The sequence below is a fragment of the Glycine max genome, chromosome 18, assembly GCF_000004515.6.
Source record: "Glycine max cultivar Williams 82 chromosome 18, Glycine_max_v4.0, whole genome shotgun sequence".
Taxonomy (NCBI): domain Eukaryota; kingdom Viridiplantae; phylum Streptophyta; class Magnoliopsida; order Fabales; family Fabaceae; genus Glycine; species Glycine max.
This window is the reverse complement of record NC_038254.2, coordinates 636,626-655,663: the sequence shown is the minus strand read 5'-3', so window position 1 is coordinate 655,663 and position 19,038 is coordinate 636,626. Positions and strand designations below refer to the sequence as shown.

Below are 19,038 nucleotides of genomic sequence, written 5' to 3'. Positions count from 1 at the left end.
ACTTTGGAAGTCATTGCATATGCTTACCATCAGAATTGCCATATGTCATCGTTGTGGTTGTGCATTGTCTAATGTCAATTCATTTTGTAATATTTTATTACAACTATAATTATTATAAAAGTTAACAAAAGAAAAATAACTTTTTTTTTATAGATTTTTACATGGATCCTCCTTAAGTGGTAGTTCATGTTGATAATAAAAATAATATATGATAATTTTTTATTAGAAAAAAGCATAAAATAATGTATTTTAAATATACTCTTTATATATGGGAAGTATTTTTGCTATATTAAAAAGATTGAAGAAAACTAAAAAGAAAAGGAAAAAGGGGTAGAGAAAGAACTTGGATGCTTGCTGTTGAGGGAAGCAGCAAAATCCAAGGACAACAAAGGTTTTGGGTATTATTCTTTCTACTCTATAATTGTGAGTGTTGTTTAATAGGTAGAGGAAAAGAATATGAGAGGAGAGAGAGAATAATAGTAGAACAGAATTTATTTATTTTTATTTGTTGCGTTTGTTGTAACCGTTGGATCACTCTAGTTTTCGATCTGTACTTTGGTCGCTCGGACATAGCCATGAATGCTATAGATCCGAGTGTCTGATACAACATTCGTCGCATTGTAATTGGCATTTAAGCTCTGTTTTATCTTCGAACTTGGGATCTTAAGCGCACTCTTCCTCATTCCGCACTCTCTTTGAAGCAATTTTGACTTGGGAATTTGGTAAGTCAAGCCCAACTGCTACTACTACTTTTTCCAGCGCTCAATTTTACTATCTTGCTTTCAATTTCAATGGCGGCTTGGTGGGTCCCAGACTTGAATTTCGGGTTTCAATTAGGTTCCTTTTAAACTCTCAACCCCACAATTGGGATCTGTAACTGCCAATTGTTTTAGGGTTTTGGGGTCAATTTGGTTTTGGATATTTGCTGCACACATGAATTGAATGCTGAGGAGGCATTGCATTTTTAATGGTACAGTTGTTGCCACGACTCACTTTTTTAACATGCCGAATTTGCTTTCATTCGTATTGAGTCAGTGTGATGGCAATGCGTATTGGGTATTTGGGGAAGCTATTAAACAAATCTAATGAACCAAGAGAAGATAGCAAATGGGCAATAGAAGCTTCTTTTTTTTTATTATTTATGAAATTGATGCTTGGTGCTTAAATTTGTTGTAGTGTTGAGCTTAGTTATGGGTTGCTCGTTGGGGTGTAGAAGGTTTTCTGTTTTGGTTTGTGTGGAGGAGAGCTTGGGGTGACACTTGTCTGAGACTGCATTTGATAGTGGATAGTGGAGATGCCGCCTTCCCCGGCTTTGAGATACTCTCCTGGGAGAGAGCCAAGAGCTGATGGTCACAAGCGGGGGCGCAGTCTTGAAAGTGGATTGCTTTTCCGGGAGAAGGGCGATGATCTTGCTTTGTTCAATGAAATGCAATCCAGAGAGAAAGATAGTTTTTTGCTTCAGTCGTCAGATGACTTGGAGGACTCATTCAGTAATTTTCTTTACTTGCATCCTATCAAGAGAATGTTTCCATTTTTGGTTGCTGCATTTGGGTAATATTCATGCATTTTTTTTTACCTTTTGTCTGGGCTATTATTATACAGCTACAAAGTTGAGACATATTTCTGATGTCAACCTTGGAATCTCCATTCCTGGTCGAGGAGAAACCAGCGAGTTGCTTAATGATGGTGACAAGAATGATTACGACTGGTAGGTCATATTCCATATGTTTTAACTTTGCTCTGTTAAATTGCATTGTGTGTGTTGTGTTCAGATTATATAATTCTGATTCTAACTTTGCAATTATCTTTATTTCATGTTGATAATGCTTCATTGGGGTTGGATAATAATTCATGTTTCTTGATCACAAAGCTTGAGACTTTGATGTGCATCAAGTCATTTCTACTCGTCACTGATGCCATGTCTGTATCATTCATTTTAAAGGTTATTAACACCCCCAGACACACCACTATTTCCTTCGTTAGATGATGAGCCACCGCTGACCAGTTTTGGAAGCAGAGGAAGGTCTCAGAGTAAACCCATTTCAATATCGAGATCTTCTACGGTTAGCTTTTGAATGCATTTACATAGTTATGTTTTTCTGTAGTTATATTTTTAGGGAAAAAATCCCTCTGAATTTCTTTTTCTTTCGTCTCAAATAATGTTGTGCTTATACTTATCATTCATCATATGTTGGATACCCTCCTGTTTCAGATGGATAAAAATTACCGAAGCAGTAGGGGCAGTGCAAGTCCAAATCGTTTGAGTCCATCCCCTCGATCAGGAACTAATACATTGCAATCAAGGGGAAGGCCTTTGTCGGTGCCAAATTCCAGTCCAACCCCAAGTGTGAGGTTTGCCACTCCAACCAGAAGACCATCTCCACCTCCAAGTAAGTCCGTGGCACCTACTTCTAAGTCCACCTATACTCCCCGGAGGATGAGCACTGGCTCCAGTGGTTCTGTAGTCTCATCAGGAGTTAGGGGAACTTCCCCAGTGAAGACAAATCGTGGAAACTCTGCGTCACCAAAGATAAGGGCATGGCAAACTAATATTCCCGGCTTCTCTTCTGAAGCTCCTCCCAATCTCCGTACTTCATTGGCTGATCGACCAGCATCATATGTGAGGGGTTCATCTCCAGCATCCAGAAATAGTAGGGACTCTACCTCCAAATTCGGTAGGCAATCAATGTCTCCAACTGCTTCTAGGAGTAGTAGTCATGATCGGGACCAATTTAGCTCACGCAGCAAAGGTTCCATTGCATCCTCTGGTGACGAAGATCTAGAGTCTCTGCCATCCATCACAGTGGGCAGCTTGGACAGATTGAGTTCAAGAAGGGGTGAACCATTTTCAACCAACAGAACTCCTGCCATTTCCAAGAAATCAGCCAAGATTGTGTCCCCAAGTTCTGCTCCTAAAAGGTTGTTCGATTCAGCTATCCGGCAAATGGTATTTTTTCATCTAATCACTTAAAATAATTTCTTTAGTTTGCTGCCAATTTGTTGGCTGGCAATCATGAAGTGTGTTTAATTTTCATGCAATTGGAGAATTAGTTCCTTTTAAGGTAGTTTCATGTGCCTCTGCCAACTCTCTCTCTATCCTCGTAAGTTGTATCCTTGTACAAAAACACACTGGCTCCTTTTTGAACGTGCCCCTTCTGATGTGTACCTACATTTTGAGCTGCCAATCTTCAAAATACCTACATTTTTATTTGTGCTTTTATGCTCGATTTCTGGTGCATGTCCTTTGTACATTTATTTTTAAATTACATTTGTTTAGAGAACTACTCCAAGCTAATGGCTTCTTATTAAGTTATCTTTGATTTTGTTTGGGGACCTGCATATGATATAACATGCTTGCACTGACATGGTCACTATAAATGGGTTTTTCTGTGGTCTGACACTTTGAAACCTCTGCTGATCTTTGTAGCAAAGAAGTCAAAGTTTGGTGAACATATTAACAAGGAAAACTTGGTTTTCTAATTTCTATTGGTTCTACACCCGTGCAATTTTTCCAATTCCCTATTGCCGCGATTGTTTCTTGAACATCTTTTTAATAATAGTCAGATTTAACCAAAATACTCACTTTTGTTTGTTACCATTAAAATGCTTTGCAGGATAGAAAAACTCCTCAGAACATGTTCAGGCCACTTTTATCTAGTGTTCCAAGCACGACCTTTTATGCTGGAAAAGCAAACTCTGCACATCGTTCCCTTGTATCTAGGAATTCATCTGTTACTACAAGCAGCAACACGAGCTCTGATGTAGGTACAGCTTTTGCACTGGATACTGAAGGGAGTGACCATAATCAAGATGATATGGCAAGCGAAGCGGATAAGATATTATATCCTGATATACATGAAGAAATGTTTGTTTTTGATAAGATTGATGCATTAAATGCAAACATTAAGCAAGAGATTAATAGGGAATCTGTAGATATCTTGCAAAATGAAACCAGAGATCCCAAGACAGTTTTTTGTCCGATTGAATCTGAGGATTCTATTTCCCACATTCATATTGTCACTAGAGTCAATGAAAGTTCAGAAATTTCACGTGTTAAAGGTGACATTTCTGAAACTGGTAGTTCTGAAAATACAGCACTCTGTTCTCATTGTGGTTGTTGTTATGAGGTCACTAATCAAGCTGAGAAGAATATTGGGCTTTGTCCAGAATGCAAGACCGCATTATTGAGAGTTGTCATCCCTGAGACAACTTTGGCAGTATCTGAAAACTCTTCATTGATTACAACAAACATGCCAAAAGAAGAAAAATCATTACCTGGAACAAATCAACTAATGGTTGCATCTGAACTGCCTCAAGAGACTAACGTGGGTAACTTGAGGTTTCCCCATGGTGAACTGGATGCTGAGGAAAGTCAAACTTCATGCAGTGAACTAAATCAGGATCACTCACAAAACAGACCTCTTCCAAATTCATTGACGGAGGGAGGTAGGCAGACATCTGGCAACCAGCTAGAGATGAACCAGTCGGGAGTTGATTACAAGAAGCCTGATAATGAATTTGGGGATCAGCATCACCACAATGATCTCCCTAATTTGAACATGGACCCCATGGAAGGCACTGGCATTTCTGTATTGCTGAAAAGGTCTAGCAGCAATAAAGGACCGGTAGTTCAGGGCAGGACTTTTACTGCCACTACCATATCTTACGATGATTTGTCTCTTGCAAGAGACAGTGTAAGCAGTTTTAGAAGCTCAACTAGACCTGGTAGTTATTCTGCCTCATCATCAATTGATCTCAGCTCAAGTAGGCAAACAGAGTTTCGTGTGCAAAGGCAGTTGAGTGGCAGGAAATTGGATGTGGACTGTGGATATGACTCAAGGATCAAGCCTCCAAGCACTGCTTCATCTTTCTCTGGAGCTTCAATCCATTCTCGCCAAGAGTTAGGTCTTGCAACTCGAGAGACTTCTGGCAGTACAGAATGTGGCTCTGTAGAGGAGATGCCCCGAGTTTTGCAAGAATTGCAAGCTTCGGAAAATACAGTGACAGACTTAATTGATGCTTCTTCAACCGATTTAGTTGTTGAGGAAGATAAACTTGAACATGATGATAGTTGTAGAGTAAATAATGCTTGCAGCTCAGAATTTTTGAGTCAGGCTGCTGATGTTCAGTCTGATGACAGTTTAGTCGCATCATTTCAAAACCATGAGGATTGTATTTCATATGAAAATGTTGATGATAATCCAAATAATGCCAGGGATGCCTCAGACACAGAAACATCAGCTAAGGAGTTATCCAGTCATGAGAAACAAGATGTGCAGAATTCCAATGTTATTGAACTGGATGCTTTGGTTACGACCAACTGTTCCATAATTACTGAATCAGAAATAGAAGGGGAAAACGATTGTGAGAATAATATTGGGGTGGTGAATGATGATCCGTCAAAGAGCATCCTTGATGACTTTCGGGAACCTTGCAATGATTGTCATTCTGCTTCTGTTTCAGAGGTCAATGTCTCCGAGTCCCATCGCATTGGTATGATATTTACTGTATCGATGTTCAAATGAAAGATATTGCATTTACTGATAACTATTGAGACGAGAATAATACATTCTCACTCTTCACTTAGAGATGCACTTGTTTATGCACACAAGGTACACCATACATTGCATAAATTTTTTAACAATCTGTAGAATAACAGTCTAATCTCAGTAAATCTGCTTTGTCTTGAACGGATGGTTAGAATATTTGGAAAACTTTATTCATTTTCTGCAATGTAAAATCAGTGATATATGCTTGCATTTTGTATTCTGATGATCATTCATGTGTGTCCTCAGCGCATTACAGGCAATAATATTAGCCTAGTTTCTATCTTCTTTGTTAAAAGTAAGACTTTCTGTTGTATTTCATGTTTCTTTTTTTTTCAAAGAAGTATGCAATTGTAATTTATGGTCATTTTAGTGAGGATTCCACAAGCAATGGTAGCTGAACTTATATTTTTGTCATTGGGGGGAACCTTAACTTATATGTAGTTCATGGAGCAAAGAATGCCTCTTCAGTTTTCTATTGCTAAAGATTCTTCTTCTTTCTTTACATTGTGTCTTTTGTGCTTGCAACATATTTTATCTGCTGAATCTTTCTTTGGAAAAAATATTAGTGCATGGCCATTTTCTAACAGTTCTTTAATGCTTTATGTCAGAGGGATCAACAGTTACAGTTGAGTGCCAAGGGGCAGGCAACACTAGAAGCCTTACACTTGAAGAGGCAACCGATACAATCCTTTTTTGTAGCTCCATTGTCCATGACCTTGCATATCAGGCTGCAACAATAGCAATGAAAAAGGAATGCTCCGACCCGTTTGAAGGTTCTGAACCAACTGTGACCTTGTTGGGGAAAGCCAAATCTGATAGAAAGGATAGTCGCAACCGACCTGTCAACAAGCGCACGTTGAAATCCCACAAGACCAAGACCAAGCAGAGGAGGGTGGAAACTGATGTCAAAACCCCTTCTGGCAAGACTGAGAATGATGAAAATATTGATGAGTCTTTCACTCACAATGTTGGGCTTCCTAACAAGGTAGATAGTATGAGGCCCCCTAAGCTTGAATCAAAGTGCAATTGCATCATCATGTGAGAGAGCAATGCTCAGGTTGTACCTGCAATTCCTGGCAGCATTTCTGCACTTCCCTTTGGCCCTACATGGGAGCTAAGCCAAGTGCTTGCACATTTATGGTTCTAGGTTGAAGTCTATTTGGGATAATAACCACTGCCAATTGGTTTGTGTTGGTTCTAATATATTTTGTGACAAATGCCACGTTGTGTTTGACATGATTGTAAAGTTATTTTTTTACCTCCTTATTTTTGTTCGTAGGCCATAAGTTAAGAGGCATTTTGGAGGATTGTGATGTGCCCCCTCCACTTGCTGAATTCTTGTTTGTTATTTCCATCCCAATTAAGTGATCCATCAAAGCAAGTGTGAAGTAGAAAAGCATTCATATTCATTACATTTTTGCTAGTCAATACCGATTCCTTTTGACTTGAGTGAGTGAACAAACATCCACGTGCATGCAGGCAGGTCAGTAAACACTGAACAATCTGTCCACCACAAGTAGATTGGAGATCCACTTGTTTATTTTTTTTTCTTGCACCTCTCACTCCGACAGCATTGTAGCATTGACCCTAGACAATTTATCAAATGACTTATTTTGAGAATGGATGCTTTTAAAAATGAACAAAGGGGAGGGAGGGCATTGTGTCTCTATAAACATACTGTGAAAGTATTAAATATATTGGATCAAATGCTTGAAATGATTTTACAAATTCTATTTTTAACTTTTTATCATGTGTCAATGAGTATAACACAACAAAAATCCAAAAAATAACTTGAACGTAGGTACTAGGTAACATTTGGCATAGGGAGTGAAAAGGAAATTTTCTTTTCGTCAATTTTTTATATGAGATTTCGTGGCTTATAAGTTTTTCTTTGCTAAGAACTTTCAATTATATGAATTTCCAAATTCCAAAATTTGGGTCAATGCAGAATATTTTGTTGACAACAGTTGCGTTGCGGAAAAGTACTAGCTAGAAAAAAATATAATAAAGAAAAAGGCTTAAGTGCATATCATAAGAGAAGACGAGGGCATATTCTAAACGTAATTGAACAAGGGAAGAAGCATATTCAGTTGAGAGAGAAACCTAAGCTAAGTTAAGACCGTTAGTGTAACAACTATTTCAGAACTCAGAATAAACAAACAAACAAACCCCCTTCGTGTTCCTACTTACATTTGTAACATACTAACATTTCCCACCATTCTTGTTCTCACTTTGGCAAAGAAAAAGGAAAGACAATTTCGAGGAATTAACACAACCCCAATATAATTAATTAATTAATTAATTAATTAGTTATTAGATAAATAAACAGAGAAAGGAGATGAGTGAGGCTGCAGCTACGACGTCTTCTTCAATGATGCGCAATTACCCGCTCATTTCCGCCATTGTTGCTTTCGCCATCGCACAATTCATCAAGTTTTTCACCGTCTGGTTCGTTCGTTTTCCTTTCTATTGAATGCAATAGTTTAGAAAAAAACTATTTAAGTTTTTGGTTTGGTTAGTGATATGTGAATTAATTGTGGAAGAATTAAATTATATGACAGTGAATTGCAATTATTTGGCCGATGACATTTTATTTATATGGTGTTTAATTGAGTGTTAATTATTATTATTATTATTATTACGCAGGTATAAGGAAAAAAGATGGGATCCCAAGCAACTTGTTGGATCTGGCGGAATGCCTTCATCCCATTCAGCTACTGTCACTGCTCTTGCTGCGGCGATCGGGTTCCATGAAGGCTTTGGAGGACCTCTTTTTGCTACTGCTTTGGTTCTAGCTTGTATTGTATGTCTTTATTTCTTCAAATCAATCAATTTTTTTTTTGTAGATTTCATCGAGGGCTTGATAGTTTTTTTGATACAAAATTTGATATTAGAACTAACATTTACCGATAAAAAAAAATAAAAAGTGTGATATTATATTGGATATTCTATCTATATTCTATTTTTCATCTCTGCACTTGTAGGAATGGACATGGATGTGATGTTTGCATGAATGATGTTTGGATTGATAGAAAATATGATGGAATGGAATGAAATGGCACTAGGGTTGTTTAAAATAGAATGGAATGGTACCAGGTTCTGTTGTTTGGGTTTCTTAAAATAGAATGGAATGACACCGATGGAATACATTTCAATCCATGTGATTCAATACGCACGAGTTGGATCCTGTTTTTGTTCCACCATAAAATATCCAAACAATAAAATGGTAGCTTTATTTCATTCCATTTCACTCATTCATAGATATTCGAACAGTCACTGTTAAGAAATGATTTGATGTCCTAAAAACAACTAGGTTATACAATGAGAAACTATTGTTAATGACTAGCTTATGGGTTATATGGTCGGGCGAGTTTCTGATAGGGGATATTGCTGGCAGGTGATGTATGATGCTACTGGTGTAAGATTGCAAGCAGGACGCCAAGCAGAGGTTTGTTGCCTTGTGCTGTTAGTTTTTTTTTTCCACCTAGAACACTGTTTGTGTTTTCTTTACTTGTGCACATATTCTGTCCTATGTAATTCTTTCATGGCAAAAATGAGACTTCAAATGCCATGGAAGCTTTTTCTGTTAGCCTATGATTGCAACGGAAGACATCTTTTTATTTTTTTTGTTTTGGTTGATTTCAATTTGTTTCTTTTTACTGAGTTTAAATGACTGGATTTTCCCAGCTTTTGAACCAAATCGTATACGAACTTCCTGCTGAACATCCTCTGGCTGAAAGCAGACCACTCCGGGAACTTCTTGGGCATACTCCGCCTCAGGTTCACCATTTTGTATTTGATTGCTTCGTAGTGTTACTTGCTGCATCTTATTATTACTTTGATAGAATGACATTATTCTCTGGAAACCTATAAAATATAAACATAAGAGGTTTTAACGTATACTATGATGACTGTTTATACTAAAATATAATTAATGAACGCCATGTTATTTACTCAACGTATAATTGCTACTGCTCGAGAAAATTAGGTAATGGTTGTCTTATTATTGTCTTTTATGAACATTTAAGTCTATTTTTTATCATGTTAAATTATGCTTTCTTTTAAATGTTAATGGCTGAGGTTTTCCTTGGGTTATATACACTGTTTCACTACTATCAGGATTTTATCATACTCATAATATCTGATATGGTAGTACTAAGCGAATGGTGAAATCTCTCCATATAGAGTTAATAATGTGCTATAATGATGGTTTCAAGTCATTAACAAGGTTATAGCATTTTCGTTGCTACACATTCTGGACATGCTCTGCTACACTTTTGGTTTGAATTATTTTCACTTCCTCTTGTCTCTTTGTATCTCTACTTTCTCTTTATCTCTCTGAATGTTAGATAGAACAATTTATAAAATCCTTAAAAGATGAGACAAGTAGGTTAAATTTGTTATATATTTTATAATTTCTTTTGGAAATAAAAAAGGAAGGTCAAGTAGGTATTCCAGAATTATATATAAATGGTTTCCATAATCTGAAGGTGTAAATTGAGTTTGCTCTTCATTGTATTTGGCACTTGTTTTACAATTGGTGGCTTTCCTTATCAACATTGTCAGTACTTACTTCAGGTCATTGCTGGTGGCATACTTGGACTTATAACTGCAGCTATTGGCTATCTAATAACCATGGCTAGTAGTTGAAATTGAGGATTCCTTGTTGGCATCCCCAGAGGAACCTTGTATAGAAATCAAAAACATACTTGTTCCCTAATTAGAGAAAGTCTGATATGTGTTCCTTCCTTCAGATCCCAGACCGCATTCACTTAACCTTATCATGTCAACTATGGTGATGAAAAATAGAATTGTATTTATTACACTTTGATGGAAAGAAAGCAGTAGTATTTATTTGACTTACGGGATCATTTATTAGCCAGAATACTTGCCTCTTAGCTTGTTTGGTTTTATTAATTTTGGAATGGATTTATTTACAGGCATTACTTGAAGTCGTTTTCTTAACCTGGTTATATGCAACTCTAGTGATATCACAGATGCTGCTGCTGCTTCCCCCCCCCCCCCCCCCCCCCTCAGTCAAAAGTAATTTTATTGGTTATGAATATTTCTTTCAACCACAGCGCTGGTTATACCCAATTTGTTTCATTAGCGTATTTGTCTGTTAGAAATCATTTTCATGACGGTCTCCGGAATAGAGCGCAAGATTATTTATGATTTAATTTAACCATTGAAATCTAACATACTTTGTTTGCACATTACATACACTTATACTAACTTCCAAAGTTACATGGCCTGTAATTATGACCAAACAAAAATCTCCATTGTGTTAACAGTAAAAGCCAATACTAATTGGTAGGTGAATAAGTTGAGTGAGTTAAAAACGATCAAATCTTGCTTTTGGGAAGAGGGTTTAGCTCTGATATTTAATCGTCACCTGACACACCAGATGAAATCGGAACCTATTACATCAAATATGTTTTTATATTTTTTGTTTGTTTTCTAATAATTTTTTATATATTAAGTTTCTGATAAAATAATAATCTTGTTTGGAGTCTTTGACATTTATTTTTAATCGCTGATAAATTAGTAAATTTTATATTTGTTCTCTGATAATTTTTTTCATTTGTTATTAGTTGATATTAAAACAAAATTTATTAATTTATTAAGAAACAAATACAAAATTTATTAATTTATTAGAGATAAAACAAAAATATTATTTTAGTTGAGAGTCAATCAAAAACAAAAAATTATTAAAAAAATAAATTCCAAAATTAGGTATTTATTAAGAATAAAAACATATTTAACCCAATAACAAAATATTGAACGGTATTCGACCCAAATTCGAAATGGCACGGTCATTTGTAGTCTCTCGCTTAGTCCCTGTAGCAAAAAGTAAATAGCACAAAGACCTGGTAGGCAAGAGCACACAGGAATTGTTCAAATCAGGACAGCTCGGTGTGGCTACTACCATGGAAGGTCAGAGAAACTGAGCATGGGCCAGTTTATGTGTCTTACCCTTGGAAGCAGAGAGGTTGTTTTCATTGTTGGAACCTGTGACCATGTGACAATAAAAAATTGAACTACTTTTAAAAGAAAAAGAAAAGTATTCTTGAAAGACTCAATACAAAATTTTCTGTGTATTTCTATGACAGTGCACTCCCAGTATAGCAGGAAAACCCTCTGCATTTCTACTCTAGGATTCCCATCATAGTGCTGAACTTGTACGCCAGGAAATATTCTTGAAAGAATCAATACAAAATCATCCGTGTATTTGTTTATTTGAACCGTGTACTCCCAGTATAGCAGAAAAAACCCTCTGCATTTCCACTCTAGGATCCCCAGCAAATCCTGAACTTGTACGCCAGGCAATATGTTCATCAAGTCTAACTAAAATAGCCCCTTTGTTCGTCATGCTACACATATCCCACCAATTTGAAGTTGATGACCGAAATTCAACAACATCTACATAATTCTTCCAAGGTGATAATGCTGCTTTACTTCCTTTCTCAAGTCCTTCAACAGAATCAGTAGACCAAAAAATACAAACTTAGAGAGAAATTTCTTGTTCCTCAGCCACCTTGAATGCTTCACGAGCTATAGATGATAAGATTCCTCCACAGGTGCTATGATGAGAATGAACTCAACTTTATCTCCTGACACAAGATCAAGTGTAGAAACAGTCTCCTACAAAACATTCCTTACACTTTAACAACATACGAAGAAACTTAATGTTTTAAATCAGTAAAAATCCACAAGCTAAACCTGAAGAATTATAAAATGAAACCAGCAGTCCCAAATTTCAAAGGAGGAAAAACAACATTTTTTTTTAACTTTCAAAGTAGTAATTTTTAAATTAAAAAAAAAAAAGTAAGAACCACTAGAAGGAAGACAAAAAAACTCTTTAATAGTTTAGCTTAACATGAATAATATGCATAAGATATATATAAACAGCGCCACAAACCTCACTTAATGGGTTTACTCTCACAAACATATGAGGCAGTCTTGATCCTGGTTGTGCTGAAGGGGTATAGTCCCTCCGATGCCCTGTTAGTACTTCTGGAGGACTTTCAACATCTTTACTCTCTGGCATAAGTGCTCCTTGTAGGTACCCAAGTTCAATAGCCGAGTTAGATAGGCACCCCCAAAGTGCTCATGCATCATAGTATCTATCTATCAAAATGATAAACGAAATGGCATATGATTATAAATAATTCTAATCATAAATTTGGCCCAACTAATATATAAACAAAAATTAGAATTGAAGAAACAGATAATGCTAAAGGAATATGAGAATGGTGATATATATATATATATATCAACAATACAAGATGTGGAAAATAAATTATTCACAATGATACCTAAAACCAAGATCCTCAGCAGGGAACTGAAGTTGAAGGCTTTTTCCTTCTTCAAATATATGTCTTAGCTTAGCCAACCTTGAGGATCCAAGAGGGTTACTTTCATTTAGGACAAATTCTGAAACCTGTGCACGACCTATACCAAAAATTCCATCCAAAGCTACCTTCTGCAATCCGGATGGTAAGATGGAACCAATCCCATTAACAAAAAATTGATGTACTGCAATTAAATGAGGAAAAGCAGTTAAGTTTTAGTTAGTTAGCAATGAAAGTGTTGTACATCATTGTTTGTAAGATTACCAGCTTGACGATGAAGAAAACAATAGAAAATTCATTACATACGCTAATTTTGTGTACCTGTGTTTGCAACAGTTGGATCAAGACCAAGTGCAGCAGGAACAAACATGGCAGCTTTATAGTTTTCTAGACTTAATCGTGCATTGAATAAAGCAATCTGACAATAATAGAGAGAAATAAATGTCAATGAGGTTATCTAACATCAATATAAATATACATTAAAAAAATTTAACAGGAGATAAAAACACTACCGGTTTACGTTTGATTTCGTAGGTATTTAGCACTGAAGTTGGGGCAATACCCTTAATCACAGAAGCAATTTTCCAGGCAAGATTATGGGCATCCTGAATGCCAGTATTCATTCCTGCCATATCACATCAATATTTATGTCAAATTGCTTCATTTAAACTACATCAACCAAAAATAGTGAGTTTGAAGCTAAAGCTTGTCACTTTGGGGAGGATTGTACCAAACCATCACCCCCAGATCAATCTTGACTGATCTAAAACCCCATTTATGCTAGTGTACTTTTATTCAGTCACTTTGGAAATAATTTATAGAAATACTGTGCCATATATTTTTGAAACAAACATTATAATAAACTACCCACATACTGACTTTAAACAAGTACTTATCATTTAGTTAATTCATCCTAAATACATGGATATGTCCAAAATCCTACTTGAAGCACCAATCTGACATTATAAACAATGGCCGCCATCTAACACTAGCATTCACTTGTGACTCTAGATATTTCCAGCAAGTTCATTGTTCAAAATCTTAATTAATTGCGAGATTCTGCCCTATTTTGCATAGATAAAAAGTAATATAATACAGATTATTTTTTACTTAAACAAGTAGACATCTAGGATTTGCAATAAAGATAGAGCAACTAACCAAATCCACCAGCAGGAGGAAATTGATGAGCAGCATCACCAGCAAGTAATATTCGGTTACCACTACATATAAAGTTCTCAGCAACTTCAGCATGCATAACCCATGGCTTTATATCAATTACATCTGCATCTCCAAACTCTTGACCAACAAGTTTGCTGATTAATTTCTCACATGCCTACTACAAATCAAATATTACATAAATGTATTATGCTTAATCACATCTACAGGAATGAATAAAATCATGCATGTTAGATTACTTTATATGCATAGTACAATATATTGTTGCCCTCTTACAAACTCTAAATTTTAACTTCCGCACAGATATTTTATCCAGTATATTATGACAAATTTTATTTAAAAAAAGGTATAAAGTATAAACAATCTTTTATAAATTAATAGTACCTTTGGACTGAAATCCTCAATTGTTTGCTGAGGTGGATAAAAGGGTATCTGCAATAATATAATTTGAATATTATATTTAATTCACAATAAATCAGTTTAAAACAATATGTTGACATTTTTACATTTACTATAAAGCTTACCATACCTGCAATACAAATTCCCCTTGCCTGAGATCATGAGCAACAAGGACCTCAATAGCTTCAGTATTGAAGATAAAAAAAAGCATACCAGGATTCTCCTTAAGCAAAAACTGTCCAAGGTCTTTGCTAAAGAAATGGACACTGACAAGTTTTTGCAAGTCCTTCTCACCTCTCATTTCTATTCCTACAAGCTTTCTTACAATACTTCCTGCACCATCTGTACCAATAAGGATGTTACAGTGAATGTTCTGTTCTACACGCTTCCCTTTAATGATAGAAGATGCAGTTACTGTTACAAATTCACTGCTGGCCTCAATGGAAACACACTCATGGCCCATCATTATTTTTTTGTCACAAGACTGTTCATTTCCTTCCAAGCTTTCAGGCGCACATATTTGGAAGCCTAGATTTTCAAGTCTCTTGAGTAGTAACATAGTTAGCTTGTACTGTGAGAAGTGTGCAACAGAGACTGGGCTGACAACATGCTCAAGATCTGATAACAAGTACCAGATATATGAATATTCTAAAACTCAATATTGGCCAAAATCGACAATATCATGCAGTCTATGTGATGATATACTGCATATTTTGAAGGCTATGTATAAATATTGTCAAAACTACACTTGAAATAGAAATCTTCCTACTGCTATCAGACTGGAAATTGGCTCTCATGAACTACGGAATAGCACCTTGAGGTTGTATGTGATCTACAGATCCAAGAATTGAACCAGAGAGGGAAGTACAATATATAAATTTCCTCCATAAATCTACTGGTGGTTGAGACCTTTGGATCTCTTCAACAAGGCCATCAATTTTGTGGAATATCTAAAATGGCACCACTGATTAAAATAAATCACAATGATTTTTTGGAAATAAAATCATTTATCAAAATATGTTTTTAACCTCCATGGATCGATTGTTGATGAAGTGTGCTTGTGGATATTTTGAAAATGCCTTGTTTCTCTCCAAAACTGTGCAATTAATGCCTATAATAAAACAAAAAAAATACATATATCATGGGCAATATTCAACAGAAATGAAACCGTAGGAATAATTTGATGCTTTAAGAAGAAAAAATTACAAAGTGGGGCACATCATTAAGCACATTTTTAATAAATCTACAAAAGTAATATGACCTGCACATCAAAAAGATTGAAAGAAACTCAAATAAAATATTATTTGTTCAAACAATTTCTTATGCCAAGTATATAAACAACAACAACAAAGTCTTATCCCGCTAGGTGAGAATATAAACAATGGAGAAGAAGAAGTTACTTTCCATAACCAAGTTATAAACTGAAAACATTATTCATATTACCACTGTTATAGCATTCTCAGATAAGCTACAACAAATTAACAAAGGAGACTCCACAGCTCATTTTAAAACATTATTCATATTATCAGTGTAATAGCATTCTCAGTGTTATAGCATTATCTTATTACAGATAATTCTTACAACAAATATACAAAGTATAAACAATGGAGAAATAGAAATTACTGTCATTCCAAACTGAAACCATGATTTTTCCTATCATATTTGTTGTACCACGCATGCATGACAAGAAAACTTCAGTAGGCAATGCTACTTGGAAATATATTAATATGAACACAAATTCCAAACACTTCAATGTCAGATCTACCACTATGGCATCCAAAACAAGCAGTTGGTATTAATCAATAGGAATGCTTTAACCTTTTAGAGTCAACCTAATTTTGTGAGAAGAATAGTGAGAACAAGACCCACAGGTCCTGGGCCAATGATCAGAACTGGATGCACCACATCATTGCCATTAAGAACTCCGTCCCTTGAGAAGCCTCTGCTTTGCATATGCTGAAGTGCGTATGCTCTATTTTGAGTTTTGTCCTTGAAGGGGTAACTATACCTTCTTATAAAACTTAGAAACCCCATGACACTAAAATTTAAAAGCCAAGAACAATTGTTCTCCAAGAACAAGAAGACTGGAGGCTAAAGAGTAATCTGTAAAAAAAGAGCAAACCAATCATGAACAAGCAAAAGCCAAAAACTTCGCAACCATCACAAGCTATCATAATTATAATCAGCACAATGATGATAAAGGAAATAGTTCATGTCATTATTTACCTCCCAGAGGGTGCTTGCAACAAGCAAAGGTCACTGAATTTAAAAAATAAAACAAAAATAAAACAGTTGGGCCCGATCTACTGCCACAGTTTCCAATAAAACATTCTCAACACAATACTCAGGTTTTAACTCCAGCATCAGCACGCACCGATCAGTTCATCCCTCCCAAACTGCTTTTTCTTGGAACAAAAGCCATCAGCTTATTCTACGCGTACAGTTTCAAAAGTTGAGTATTTCAAAACTTCTCTATTTTAAAAAAATACCCTAAATATAATGTTTTATTTACTTTACACTTGTTAACAATTTATTTTCTATTAATTTTTTAGGGTAAACCAATGATAATGAGAGTTAACTCTAAGTTTTTATGTATCTATCCAATCCTACTACCATCACTGGTCCAATTTTTGTGAGTTCTTTTTAATTTTTTGTCTAATGCCTAATAAGCTACCCTCTTAATAAAAGAGGTTATACATATGTAATATTAATAAACGCACAAGATGTGCAAAGCAAGTACATAGAAATCTTCATGCCCGAGGCTGTAAACACAAAACTATCAAACCATTTATCTTCTCCCCAATGGAAGCTAATTTCAAGTCCCTCCATCAAATTGACTCGTGTGAAAGCAATCCTCACTTACTCAAATCTTGTTAAGCCGAGTATTTTGGATAAGTACTCTCTCTCACATGTTCTACCTCCATTTAACAATTAAGGTATTATTATAAAGAGAAATATCCTTCACACACAATCTTCCATGCGCCTTAGGTGGACATTTTTTTTCCAACTTACCCAAGATATCTTCTCCCTCCTATCCTCAAAATCCCACTTGAATCTCCTTTTTGTAATCTAACCAAGATCCTAAAAATACCTTTTCAGAATTCTAATTCTAAAGAAAGATAAAAAGTATAAATATAGAGAAGTAAGTATCTGAGTTAATTAAATAGATTATTCCGGCAAACTAGATATGATTGGATGTTCTGTTATCATTATTTAAAATATTTTTAACTTATACTTTCAAAATTTTCGTTAAGTCAAATAATTAATGTAGTGGATACAAAATTTACTCTTTTTTTATAACAACTTCAATTACAAATAAAGTGCATTTGCATTTGCGCAATCAATATTTAAAAATAACTTTGCATCATAATATAATTTATTTATTATAAATATAAAATTTATATATTTAAAAATACTTATTTTTATAAATTTTGATTACACAATTTATATATTAAAAAATATTTGTTTATTATAAATTTTAATTACATAAAATAAAGTATATTTACTTTATAAATTTTAATTATATAAATTGAATATTAATCCTGTAAATTTTACATAATTATTTTAAATATCTTTTGTTATTTAGTAAAATTTATAGGAATTACAAAATTTTATGATAACTTCTACTTAGAATTTTATTATTTTTAATAATCTATCTATCTATAATATATAAACAAGGCCTTAACACCCAGCGCAATGACCACGTATTAGTCCATTTCGGCCCCCAAATTTCCGCCCAAAAACATCCCTATCAACGTGTATTAATTGTTTTGTGCACTTCCATTTATTGTTTTTGTCATTTTGTAATTAAATGTGACACCATTATGAATGCACCAATTTTGTTCTCAAGACGTTTGCATTTTCCAAATACGTTTGCATTTTTAATTTGTTGAGTGAACTCAAAGGTTTTCGTGATACACTCGCATTTGCATTCTCTCCATCTTTCATTTTCATTCCTCTCCATATTCCGTTTTAGTTCCATTTTCGTTTTGGTTCCATTATTGTTGGCTGGAACAACAACGAAATCGTATTTGCGTTCCTCTCCAGATTTGCATTTCTATACCATGTTCTTGGTGGAAGAACACACTAAAACTGCAATTTTTAACACCAAAATTATGATTTTTATCTCAAATTCAATGACAACGATATCGTATTTGCATTCCTCTTCAGGTTTGCATTTCTATACCGTGTTCTTGGTGGAAAAACACACTAAAGATGTGATTTCTATCTCAAAACTCTATGAGTACAAGTTCGTTTTCTTTGTGACATCTCACAATACAAAAATTTAATTTTTTTTTATTTTGTTTTCTGACTTCTCACAATACAATTGCTATTGTATGCAGAGAAGGTGGAAGAAGACACTAAAGCTGCGATTTTTATCTCCAAAAAGCTTCGATTTTTATCTCATTTTCATCTCAAACAAGTTTGTTTTCTTTGTTTCTCTGTTTGCAGGTTCATTTTCTTCGTTTCTTTGTTTCTCACAATACAAAAGCTTAAATTGTTTTGTGTTCCTCAGCCTTCTCTGACATCCTCATTCTTTCCTATATGCACCTTTTATG

The 19,038-nt window shown here is 35.0% G+C and overlaps 3 protein-coding genes across 4 annotated transcripts; 2 read left to right on the top strand and 1 right to left on the bottom strand.

The window, feature by feature from the left end:
* The first annotated feature begins 315 nt into the window (after window positions 1-315).
* On the top strand, window positions 316-6,959 carry LOC100799678 (uncharacterized). The gene is made up of 7 exons (XM_003551638.5): window positions 316-722; window positions 1,177-1,490; window positions 1,603-1,708; window positions 1,943-2,063; window positions 2,213-2,947; window positions 3,615-5,493; window positions 6,158-6,959. Exons 2-7 carry the CDS (start codon window positions 1,295-1,297, stop codon window positions 6,589-6,591), a joined length of 3,471 nt encoding a protein of 1,156 aa, XP_003551686.2. The 5' UTR covers window positions 316-722; window positions 1,177-1,294; the 3' UTR covers window positions 6,592-6,959.
* Window positions 6,960-7,588: 629 nt separating this feature from the next.
* LOC100815344 (uncharacterized membrane protein YuiD) lies at window positions 7,589-10,758 on the top strand. Of its 2 annotated transcripts, none has more exons than XM_014770881.3 (5): window positions 7,589-7,997; window positions 8,196-8,352; window positions 8,947-8,997; window positions 9,237-9,329; window positions 10,490-10,758. In XM_014770881.3, exons 1-5 carry the CDS (start codon window positions 7,888-7,890, stop codon window positions 10,673-10,675), a joined length of 597 nt encoding a protein of 198 aa, XP_014626367.1. In that variant the 5' UTR covers window positions 7,589-7,887; the 3' UTR covers window positions 10,676-10,758. The 2 variants fall into 2 exon arrangements, with proteins under 2 accessions (XP_014626367.1, XP_003551646.1); XM_003551598.5 differs by lacking the exon at window positions 10,490-10,758 and adding an exon at window positions 10,128-10,408.
* A 1,719-nt stretch (window positions 10,759-12,477) lies between these two features.
* On the bottom strand, window positions 12,478-17,507 carry LOC100797219 (putative polyketide hydroxylase). The gene is made up of 11 exons (XM_041011974.1): window positions 16,706-17,507; window positions 16,298-16,582; window positions 15,508-15,590; window positions 15,294-15,429; window positions 14,610-15,097; window positions 14,465-14,512; window positions 14,063-14,237; window positions 13,417-13,529; window positions 13,226-13,322; window positions 12,869-13,088; window positions 12,478-12,680 (listed from the first exon to the last, which is right to left on the bottom strand). The coding sequence occupies exons 3-11, from the start codon at window positions 15,511-15,513 to the stop codon at window positions 12,677-12,679; spliced, it is 1,287 nt and encodes a 428-aa protein (XP_040867908.1). The 5' UTR covers window positions 15,514-15,590; window positions 16,298-16,582; window positions 16,706-17,507; the 3' UTR covers window positions 12,478-12,676.
* Window positions 17,508-19,038: the final 1,531 nt, after the last annotated feature.

Coding starts and splice junctions, on each gene's coding strand:
- LOC100799678 (XM_003551638.5), top strand. CDS start 1,295: ATGCCGCCTTCCCCGGCTTTGAGATACTCTCCTGGGAGAGAGCCAAGA. Junction 1,709..1,942: donor GACAAGAATGATTACGACTG/GTAGGTCATATT, acceptor TTCATTTTAAAG/GTTATTAACACCCCCAGACA. Junction 2,064..2,212: donor CAATATCGAGATCTTCTACG/GTTAGCTTTTGA, acceptor CTCCTGTTTCAG/ATGGATAAAAATTACCGAAG.
- LOC100815344 (XM_014770881.3), top strand. CDS start 7,888: ATGAGTGAGGCTGCAGCTACGACGTCTTCTTCAATGATGCGCAATTAC. Junction 7,998..8,195: donor ATCAAGTTTTTCACCGTCTG/GTTCGTTCGTTT, acceptor ATTATTACGCAG/GTATAAGGAAAAAAGATGGG. Junction 8,998..9,236: donor AAGCAGGACGCCAAGCAGAG/GTTTGTTGCCTT, acceptor GGATTTTCCCAG/CTTTTGAACCAAATCGTATA.
- LOC100797219 (XM_041011974.1), bottom strand. Junction 14,513..14,609: donor AAGGGGAATTTGTATTGCAG/GTATGGTAAGCT, acceptor ATATTATTGCAG/ATACCCTTTTATCCACCTCA. Junction 13,089..13,225: donor TCCAACTGTTGCAAACACAG/GTACACAAAATT, acceptor ATTTAATTGCAG/TACATCAATTTTTTGTTAAT.